We start from the raw sequence: 11,323 nt of genomic DNA on the forward strand, positions 1-11,323 counted from the left end.
TGAAGACTTTAAGAAGGAGCCACGTGACTTGACGTTCCGGCTCTGGGAGCTCAAAAAACACAGCTGGATGCTACTGGAAGTGTTGTACAGCGTTCTCCTGGATCAGGTTCCACAGCCACACCTTCTGTTGATTTTGCCATCGGAATTTGAGCGTCCCAGTGCTCAGCATCACATCCCTGAACTGTAGCATGGTTTCCCACAGCTCAGTCACATCCTGCCCTATCTGAGAAGATACACAAACCACCTAACCAGGCACAGGCATGAGAGGGAGGGTCAAAAAGAGAGAAAGTTTAGTATGAAATGTGTAGATATGGATTAGAAGCAGGGAAGTACAATGTGGAACTATAGGCTTTGACAACATTATAAAAGGGATAGTTCACCCAAAACTGAAAATGATGTCATCATTTACGCACTCTTGTGTTGTTTCAAACCAGTATGGCCTTTTTTTCATGTAACACGAAATGAGATGTTAGGCAGAATGTTAGCCTTGTCATGAATCATGATTCATTTTCCTTACAATGAAAGTGAATGGTGACTAAGGCTGTCTTTCTGGGTAACATATCCTCTTGTGTTCCACAGAAGAAAGTCATATGGGTTTGGAACAACACGAGGGTGACTAAATGATGACAGAATTTTCATTTTGGGGTAAACGCTCTTTTAAACATATAATTTCCTTCTTATGTTAATGATAGTTAATGGATAGTGTTAGGGTCGGGTGAGGGATAGTGCTAAGACACGTCCTAGTTCGAAAATCACTGTGACACTTTTGACTATATAGCAAGATAAGAATTACAAAAGCAAAGGGATAAATTAACTCTGAGAATGGAAGTGGGCAGTTTCTTTACATATGAGCTGCCTGAAATGTAAAGGATGAATGGTTTGCCCACACACATCACTCCATCCTCAGTTTCAGTAAAAGACCTACACACTAGAAAGTCTTCAGGGAGGGGAAAAAATCAATATGACCGTTGCATCCTTTAGTTAAAAAGATGGAGCTCAGAAACCATGCTGCTGAGGGGAGACAAAAGCTTTGGCGGCTCTCATCCATGTGGGTGGCCTCTAATCAGCTAAATGCATGAGGCAGCATTTGGACATTCAAAGGGCTGCCAATGTTGGCTCTGTGCCCTGCGGGCAGAAGTAATACGGGAGGTAATGGCACAAAAAGGGAAGAATTGACAGAGCAGAGTAGGACATTTTGCAATGACTTCACTGACTACTCCACAGGACAGGACACCTCCTTTTCAGTGAGACTGAAGATATATAAAATGTTTTTAACTTAGAATCAATTCTTAGAGAAAGATAGAAGGGAAAAGTGTTACAAAAGAATTACCATTAAAATAGGTTATGAAACATGGCTTTAAATATTTACAGGGCTATTTAATAGTGTTAAAAAAATGCTATGATGTAAAACGAATAAGACATTTTTGATTATACCCTATTTGTAGAAAGGGTAGACAGATATATCGGTTTTACAGATTAATCTGTGCCAATAATAGTTTTTTCCTCCGTGTTCCTCTGTGGCAGGAGCTGGAGGATTCTACAGTATAACAGCGGCCTCTAGAGGTGAAACAAAAAGCACTGACAACTTGTGGGGGGATTTTCTTTATCTAAATCTTCAATCATTGACCATATTCATTAATATTTTCTGTCCTCACGTCAAAGCATATTTTGATTAGATAATCAAGCGGGCATGCAGAGAAAAATGTGACTATATGGAAACATGCCCTGTCATCGCATACATCTTCAACCTCATATCTTGTGAATAAAAATGTACCTTATTCCTCATTAAACCTCATCAGGTGAGAGATATATATCACCTGATGAGATTTAATGAGTATATACACTGATGGGCCAAAGAATTATGACATTATGCCTAATATGCTGCTGGTCCTCTGCGTGCCGCCAAAACAGCACTGACCCGCCGAGGCATGGACTCTACATGACCCCTGAAGGTGTCCTGAGGTATATAGCCCCAAGACGTTAGCAGCAGATCCTTCAAGTTCTGCGAGGTGGAGCCACCGTGGATGGACTTGTTGGTCCAGCACATCCCACAGATGCTCAATCGGATTTGTAGGCCAGGGTAACACCTTGAACTCTTCATCATTTCCCTCAAACCATTCCAGAACAATGTGTGCTGTGTCGCAGGGTGCATTATCCTGCTGAAAGAGGCTTCTGCCATCAGGGAATATCATTGCCATGAAGGGGTGTCAATGTTTAGGTAGGTGGCACATGTCAAATTGACATCCACATGAATAGCTGGGTTTCCCAGCAGAATTTGCCCAGAGCATCACACTCCCTCCACATACTTGTCGTCTTCCCACAGTGCATCCTGGTGCCAACACTTCCCCAGGAAAACAGCGAACATGTACACGGCCGTCCATGTGATGTAAATGAAAACGTGACATGTCAGACCAGGCAACCTTCTTCCACTGCTCCAAGGTCCAGTTCTGGCGCATTCGACGATGGACAGGAGTCAAGACATGGGCACTCTGACTGTTTTGCAGCTACGCAGCCCAATGCGCAGCGTGATGTGATGTGTTGTGACACATTTCTTCCAAAACCATCATTAAAATTGTCTGTGACTTGTGCCACAGAAGAACTTCTGTCGGTTCAAACCAGACAGGTTAACCTTCATTACCCTTGTGCATCGATGAGTCTTGGGCGCCCAATACCAAAAAAGTAGCCAGTTTGTGGTTTGTCTCTCCTCGGACCACTGATCATAGGTACTCACCACTGCTGACAGGGAGAACCCTACAAGCCTTGCCGTTTCAGAGATGCTCCAACCCAGTCATCTGGCCATAATAATTTGACCCTTGTCAATGTCGCTCAGGTCTTTCCTGCTGTCCATTTCTCCTGCATCCAACATGTTGATTACGAGACTAACGATTGTTCACTTACCATCTTATCTACCTAGACCTTGATATGTGCCTTTGGTAGGAGATGATCAACGTTATTCACTTCACCTGTGAGAGGTCTTAATATTTTGGCTCATCATTCTATCTTTTTTAAACATTCTATAAAATTGATTTCAGGTCCTTCCTAAAAAAAATAACAAAAAATAAATAATTTGTTACATGTTGTGACATCTATGATAATATTAACTCTTTAGTCTCTCTTTAGCTAGATTTCCTTGTTTGTACTGATTCACACAAACGATTTAGAACATTTTCAGATTATGCTGTGATAACATGGATCATGTTTTGCACAAATTACTGGTGTCCATCCCAAGCTCAAATGCACACATTCAAGGCAAAAGGGGAAATACCAAATATTAAGAAATTCCAAAATTCATGTTAATTCAACTTCTCATTCCATCTGTTATGGGAAAAAAAAAAAAAAAAAAACAATAGAATACTACAAACAGAACTATAAATAAAATTTACAATTGGAGATTTCAAAAGTGGAAATACAGAACAACATGTGTGTGATTTGTTTTCATAGATGAAGAGTTTTTCAAACACAACTTTGGTTTCCAGATCTTGGAGTTCTTTCGAAGCAACTTCAGGGCACTTGTATATTCTGCCTGAATCCTCTGAGCTGGAACAACCAAATCGCCATCTGATTTTGTAACTACCACCAAGTCTGCCATCTTAATAATGCCTCTTTTGATTCTCTTTATTAAAATACTATTTAAGACACTCATCAACACAGTGTACAAATACAAAAGGGACAGCTTCTATTTTCATTTCATTGGTTGTCATTGATTCAAGCTGTTTTGAGGAATAGTGTATATTTATAAAAAGATTATATAAAATTGTATATACATTTATTTAACATTCCCACAAAGAATGTAAATAGTTTAGTGTCAAAAGACCTAAAGCTTCAGATGTTATTCTACGGCAATAGGGACTGTTTACCTGTAGTTTATCTCCCCCTGCTGGTGGGATCAGCAGTACAAACATATCCACCATGTCAGCCACCACAAAGTCAGACTGACCAACACCTGTGCAGAGACGTCAAAACTCAGATGACACTGCAGAGTTACTTAGCATGCACAGATACATTTCCCCCGAACATGTAATTGAAGCACAATCTTACAGTAAAAATTAAAAGATTAGAGTTTATTAATCCCATTTTAAGCTGAGGATTTCAAAATTGACAATACAATTGAAATCTAAGTCTCAGCCCACATCCACACTAATCCATGTTTGTTTAAAAACACTGGTTTTCATTTTCCCAACATCACCGTTTTTCCAAAGAATGCAGTAACGGAGAGTGTATCTGAAACCCTCTCTTTCCGGTGGAGGAAAACAACACATTGTTGTTTGAAAATGCATTGATGTTGTGGATTACGCCTCTCATCCACACTGGAACTGTTTTTTTCATCCACCGAAAACTGAGACTTTCAAAAACGCTCTCCATAACTGTTTACTCTGGAAAATGATGACGTTAGAAAACTGAAAACAGATTAGTGTGGATGTGGCCTTACACTGTGTTTTTTAAGTTAATTTATATGTGAACAGCTACAGAACACACAATTAGTCCAAGTATCTTTTCTAACATCCAGGGTGTAAATTAAATCCAAGTAATATTTTATTTTTATTTTTTTACATTTGAAACATTTCAACAGCTCCATCAAAATGGAACTTAATTTTATTTTGACCACTCTTAAAATGGGTCATTATATTGACATTACCTCTGCAGGCCCAGAAAATGCAAGACAAATTTGAAAATGCATTCTACAAATAGTTATAAATATTTAGTTTACCATGAGTGTTTAATTAAATAAATGAAAAATAATATAGGCTAATTAAGTTAAATTAAAATGTTTTGTTTTATGAAATAAACAGCCTAATGCTGAAAATAAACATATAATATACTCAATCTCACTTGGCAAAAGGTCCAGGCTCTTTAGCAGGATAAACTGGTGGTCGTGTGTGGTCATTTAAGTCTCAATCTGCATTTCTAAGTTTCAAAGCAGGAATCAATCCAAAAGCCATTTTTGAAATCCTTTTAAACCACTGCCAAGAGTCATGTTTACTTTTTGTCACATTGCGCAGAAATGTGCATGTGTATTTTTTATACAAAGTACGAAATGTATCAGTCATGTCCCTATAGTTTCTTGATTCAGGGCACTTTGTAAGAATTTTGGCTTGTAAAGTATGTGAAAATGACCACTGTAGATGTCCACAACGCTCTGAAAATGTGCAGCGCCACTTTTTCACTCTATTTACACTTTTGCGTAATTCCAAATATATTTGCATAGCCTATATTAGAGAACGTATTTGCACGCAACAAATTCAGGTGATGCAGTTTGTAGACAGAAATGTTCCTCCCGCTATCACCAAAAGGAAAAAGCACAACAGAAATCATGTGATCCACACCCTGCTGAAAAAAACAATAGAAACCATTACAGAATTGCTAATGGTTTTATTGGTTATATAGGGAACTGTATTGGTTTTGATGGAAACTGTAATGGTCCTAGTAGGTCTCTATTGGTAATTTGCTTTCTCCTATTGGTGGCATGTTTTGTCTATTTTTCTGTATTGGTTTTAATGGAAACTGTAATGGTCCTAGCAAGTCTCTATTGGTAGTTTGCTTTCTTCTATTGGTGGCATGTTTTTTCTATTGGATACCATTAAGGACCAATAGGTTACAACTTATAGGTTACAAGTATCTACTGAACACCAGTATGAACCATTACCACTCCAATAAATGTAGTGTTTTCTTTGGTTTGATGATAATGATTTAATATACACATACACATAATTATAGGCTAGATGCATATTTTTTTTTACAATTATTGCAACAACAAAATAGATTTAAAATTACATAAATAAACGGTGTGTGTGTGTGTGTGTGTGTGTGTGTGTGTGTGTGTGTGTGTGTGTGTGTGTGTGTGTGTGTGTGTGTGTGTGTGTGTGTGTGTGTGTGTGTGTGCGATAACATTACGATATCCAGAAACCAATTTCAATAGCACATTAAGTTTAATTTATCGACATCGAACTCATGTTTACTATGATAGTTTCATCTTTACATCTACTAGGCTTGCTTCTGCATGATTTCAAAAACAACACATTCCAGCACCAGATCGCCTCTTATTTAACTCTGCTTGTCAACTATGGTTATAATTGATAACATATATATTCAAATAATCGGGACAATCCTACTGGATAAGCTCGATAGTCTAACGTTAATTTACCTGTTTCATTGGCTGTTTGGCTCTCTTCCTCGTCAACATCAACATCAACACTTGGCCTGTCATGTCGACACAGTGTCTGGCGAGGTATCTTTGCCTTACTTTGAGGTTCAAAGTATAGCTTATATTTTTGCCTATTTCTACGCATATTTGTCCAAAAAAATAAATAATGATGCTCGAGACGAGTTGTTGAGTTCTTATCATGTAAAAAGGGGGCGGAGCTTAGCTTGCGCGTGACAGAGTGCCAACTGAAATAACGGTAAACTGATCTGCCCGTTCACTAGCGAAACCACCCAACTTTTTCTGTCAGGTAAGTTAGTGTCATTAATACTTTTCTTTCCTGTTATTTTCGATGCAATATTTATTTTCTGTCCATATTTTATACCTTTTCTCTGTCTTTACTACTTTATGTCAGTATTGAGGTAACGTTAGACTTTCGTACCGGGCTGTGTAACGTTAGCACTATTTATCCGGTGCTAACATTACCTCAGTGCCAGCTATGCAGATAATTATGGTTATGTTGTCGTAAGTTAGTAAAAAAATATGTATAGCCATTTAAAATGAGACAAAGTGGACTCAATAAGTTATCCTAAAAGGATGGAAACTGCTGGAAAGGATGGACGATTTGAGTATTGAATTAAATGTGTCGGTCAATAGAGATTTTCTGCTAACGTTAAATCGTTTCTGTCTCGGAATGTAACGTTATGTATCAACATTGTTAGTAAGTAACTTGACTGCTTATTAACATACCACGTAAGTTAAGTCTGTTGATAGTAATAATAACAAAAGTAACTTAATTAAAGGCTGACACAGACAAGCATGAAAGTAGCCTACGTTACCGAATTAATTTAACAGTCAATGTCTTGCCCAGTAAGGTTAACTTATTCACGTAACGTAAATACAGTTGATTGAGGATATGCCTTAAGTGAACGTAAACAGTTGAAACATTCCGATATGTTATCCGTGCATTAGGTCGACAGCAGCCTAATAAACATGCTGCTCTCTATCAAATAACGTTAACGTTAATGTTAATGTTAATTAAACAATAAAAGACAAAGAATCACACGTTTTGACTGGATGCCTTAGTTAATGCATGCATTAATTTATTTGCATTTGATCATTCAATGTCAGTTTATTTATTTATTTATTTATTTCAGGCCTACAGCCTACTTAAATACTAATGTTAGATAAACCTAACAGTTACCTGAACAAATTAAAGAACTGTTTATTTAATTTGTATCTTTGTTTTATTTGACTTTTTTTGTCATGTTTATTGGTTATGTTATATATTTGGTCACAAATAAGAAATTTTGTGTTGCTAATACAAATTAATTGATATAAAATGTGTTTTTATTAATTGTCATTTGTCTTGTATGTTAGCATGTTTGCCTACGTCCGGTATATTGACGACAACATCCGACAGATAGTGCCCTTGGACTACGTAAAAGGCTTCTGTCCAAAGGATCTCAAGGATTTTGAAACCAAGAAAAAATATAATATTTTGTGGAAGAAATCGCCAGAGGACCAGGGGCAATACTACAAAGCACAGATATTAAAATTGGCTGGTAGGCATTTCAAGCTACGCTATACCCACTAAACGTATCTTTATTTTAAGTATATATATGTCTGTGGTTAGATGCGGCTGTGTCGGCGCATAACATAAATTTATCTGATTGGCTTACGGGTAACCAATGATTTTAAACTTCAGAAATCGCCCCCTAGCGGGAGAGAAAACACTTCTCTATTATGCTATTCCAGACTCTGTCTACGAAGCAAAGTGAAGTAGCAGAGTCTGGTATTACCAGGCTAGTTCACGGTCAGGGACTATTTTTTTTCTAGCGGAAGGAAGGCTTTTAGTTATTTTACTTCATGAAAGTTGCACTAATACATGTTTTTTTTACTTTAATATTTTTATTGTGTGGTAACCGTTTTATAAAAGCAATAAGGTACTCGAGGCAAGTGCTGTATCGTGAATAAGTCACGGCTGAAGGGGTTACTCTGCTTCGCGTCGTGCCTAACAACGCCCTCCAGCCGTTACTTATTCACGATACAGCACAGCCTCTCGTACCTTATTGCTTAAATAACTCTGTATCAATTAATTTGATTAATTTTAAAAGTAATTCCATTTTGTAAGATCATTTAGTAAGATCATTTTCATCCAAGTAATTCCAAACTTCGCGACGACATTATGTGATCAAATACAGTCAACATGCTACAAAGCGCCATCCAGTGCATTTAATTATAACTGCGAGTTAGTGCTTTGGATTTATCATGGAATCACAGCATTTATGGCCAGCAAAGCAACGTAGTAAAATTCGAATAGTATTAAATTTTTTCGAATAATAATTACAGATCGAATATTCGTGCACACCCCTAATGACATTCTGCTCAGGTGCATCAAATCAAGCACTCCGTGGTAATCACAGGTAAACTGCCTGACCAGTCAGGTGTTTGTCATGAGAAGTGTACCACAAAAGAGCTATGGTTTGCAGACAGTTTTAAGAGTTGATGTTACAAATACGTCTTTTGAATATACTTTGTGAACTTATTGTCCCTTTAGCTCGGAGAGGTTTATTTTCCCTCTTCAATAAGTTGTCAATTGTTTTGTTTATTGGTCTAATTCTGGTTTCTCTTTTCTAATAAACCTTGCATTGGGGTAGTCACTGAATTAATTATCTTGTGCTTCATTCCCACCCTTCTGAATTATGTTACATTAATAAGACTGTTTAGTTGTGCTATCTTACAATCAAAATGTAAGGTTTCGCCGATGTTAACAGTTAAAACTTGAAGTGGCGATGAGGTCTTAAAATGTATGGAAGGGGTCTTAAAAAAGGTCTTAAATTTAATTCCATGATTCCTGTATATACCCTGTTATGGAGATGATGCGATTACTTCATGCTGTTTTCAGTCAGCTCCGCTGCTTTTTAACAGTTTTTCTATGTAAATATGTGTTAGATGGACAATTGGACATATTTGACCGTTGCGCCGCGTCTAGCAGCTTTTCAAACATGTTGTACTCGAGACCCAGCCGCCTTTCCCATTCAATAGTGCTGCGGCTCTGCAGTTGGATACTATTATGTGCGCGTCTGTTTTTAAGAGCAAAAACACTAACTTAACTAAATTTCGGTGCATCCCTAACCTGAACTATCTGTTTCATAATTTAAAACCTACACCAGGTTAAATAAGGTTAAATAAAGAGATGACTGTAATGATATGGACATTACATGACTAGTGGACAAAGTTCACAGCTGTCAAGATCTTGAATCTGCTCAAAGTACGCCCAAAGATGTTGATGAATATATATAAATATATGTATGGATAATCTACTGGTAATGTGGTTTAAGAGGTACATTGTCCTAATGAATTCTCCTTCTTTTTGCAGGTCTGATCAGTCAGCCCCAGTGAAGCCTGTGAATTAAGTGTGAACTTAACTGTGAATTAAGCAATAAAATTTTAATATTAATGTTTTGTGTCAGATGTTTATTTCCAGCTGGGTTGAGTAAACAAGCAGGTCTTAATACTGTATATAATTTTTATTTCAGGTGCATGTTCTTCATTCTTTGCTAAACAAAACCTGAGCTGTAAGCTATATTGAAAAGTTGGTGTGCAGTTTATATTGTGTATAATTGTAGTAATAATTCAAATTAATTAATTAAAAATTAATTAAAAACGCATGTCCTAATTATTAACAGCTAAAAGCATGTAACCATTAAACATACAAATCTTAACCAATACAATCTTTACTGGAAACCATTAAATATGTGCAAATCAATACCAATACAAATTTGTAATGAAACCATTACAAGAACCAATACAAAACTGCAATGGAACTGCAATGGAAACCATTAAATATGTACAAATCATGACCAATACAAATTTGTAAGAAAACCATTACAAATCAGAACCAATACAAGCTGTAATGGAAACCATTAAATATGTGCAAATCAAGACCAATACAAATTTGTAATGGAAACCTATACAAACCAATAAATCCTAATGGAATATGGCTCAAAACACACTACGTAATGGACACCATTTGGTAATGGTTTTAATGGTTAACGGCTGATGGTTTGTAATGGTTTTGTATTGGAAACCATTAGCATTTCTGTAATGGTTTCTATTGTTTTTTTCAGCAGGGCAATTAGTAAGCACGGACCTAAAGTACCGACTAGTTTAGTAGATCGTGCAACCCTCAATACAATTTTTACAATATTAGGCCTACATGTGAATGACCGGGTTTTTCCGTGTTTGTAGAATGGCAACTTGCACGTCCCGCAGGAATGAACTTTTATCCAAATCGGTGAGTATTATCAGAGGAGCCATGCAAATTTTATTTTACAGCAATCAATCACAGTCAGTTTCGACATTACATGCTGCTTAGGGGCAAAGTTATCTGTTTTCAATAATAAAGGCGTGTGAAAATAAATAATTTAAATAATGGTGCAGCAGTCCCTTCAAGCAATTGCACAGACATTTGTAGGATAATGTGTAGAGTCAAAATACAGCACAAAAAGCCTACAGAATGAAGTTAAGCTTATGGATATCTGACTTTGATCCTTCGTGCCTCAAAAAACTCTATCTTTAAAAGATTTGATGTCAATAACCTGGCAAACTTTGTCAAATTCAACGATTATTTAATCCTCAAAACCAATCATTGTATCAACCCAGAATCTTGTGAACATAACTCTGTTTCCAGGCGGACTTATAAAAAGTCCTGTGTGCTTTACTCACAAAAGTTACTTAAAACTAGAAAATCAGTTTACCGCTCACTACATCGTGGCAGCACTCTCGAGTTTTGTGTGCAATATGCATCAGACGGTAAGTGCATTCTGTTGGTGTGCGATCTGATGTTGAGACTGAAGGCCGGTTCGCATTTCTACATCGATGATGCTAAACCTAAATTGCTGACAAATTAGAAGCGTTCCATTTTCATAACTTATTAAATATGATTAATTACTGTTCACCATGCATATATCTTAAAATAATCTTAAAGATAATGCAATGCTACCTCAGATAGCCTATCTTTTTAATCATCTTGGGGGATGTTCTCTGGTTACAAAGCGGACCAATCACAGCTGTTGTGGTTTGCGTTGATGCGAGTTTTGGTTATTTTTTTGGAGAGGTCCACTTCATGCTAAGTTGTAGGTTTGAGTCAGAAGAATAAATCTGCCTTTAGTGACAACA

General features: G+C 36.9%; 1 protein-coding gene and 1 long non-coding RNA gene across 2 annotated transcripts; one reads left to right on the plus strand and one right to left on the minus strand.

Moving 5' to 3' along the window:
- LOC127651324 (methylmalonic aciduria type A homolog, mitochondrial-like) lies at nucleotides 1-6,287 on the minus strand. The gene is made up of 3 exons (XM_052137103.1): nucleotides 6,143-6,287; nucleotides 3,858-3,943; nucleotides 1-244 (listed from the first exon to the last, which is right to left on the minus strand). The coding sequence occupies exons 1-3, from the start codon at nucleotides 6,285-6,287 to the stop codon at nucleotides 71-73; spliced, it is 405 nt and encodes a 134-aa protein (XP_051993063.1). The 3' UTR covers nucleotides 1-70.
- Nucleotides 6,288-6,350: 63 nt separating this feature from the next.
- On the plus strand, nucleotides 6,351-9,584 carry LOC127651296 (uncharacterized). The gene is made up of 3 exons (XR_007971562.1): nucleotides 6,351-6,449; nucleotides 7,520-7,704; nucleotides 9,522-9,584. It is a non-coding gene; the product is annotated as an uncharacterized LOC127651296 (long non-coding RNA).
- The last annotated feature ends 1,739 nt before the right edge of the window (nucleotides 9,585-11,323 follow it).

The sequence above is a fragment of the Xyrauchen texanus genome, chromosome 11 (genome assembly GCF_025860055.1).
Source record: "Xyrauchen texanus isolate HMW12.3.18 chromosome 11, RBS_HiC_50CHRs, whole genome shotgun sequence".
Lineage (NCBI taxonomy): Eukaryota > Metazoa > Chordata > Actinopteri > Cypriniformes > Catostomidae > Xyrauchen > Xyrauchen texanus.

Excerpts from the sequence above, each read along its gene's own strand:
- LOC127651324 (XM_052137103.1), bottom strand. The coding sequence starts at position 6,287 with ATGCGTAGAAATAGGCAAAAATATAAGCTATACTTTGAACCTCAAAGT. Across the intron at positions 3,944-6,142 it reads CCAAACAGCCAATGAAACAG|GTGTTGGTCAGTCTGACTTT; the intron begins GTAAATTAACGT and ends GTCTCTGCACAG. Across the intron at positions 245-3,857 it reads CAGGGGGAGATAAACTACAG|GTGGTTTGTGTATCTTCTCA; the intron begins GTAAACAGTCCC and ends GTGCCTGGTTAG.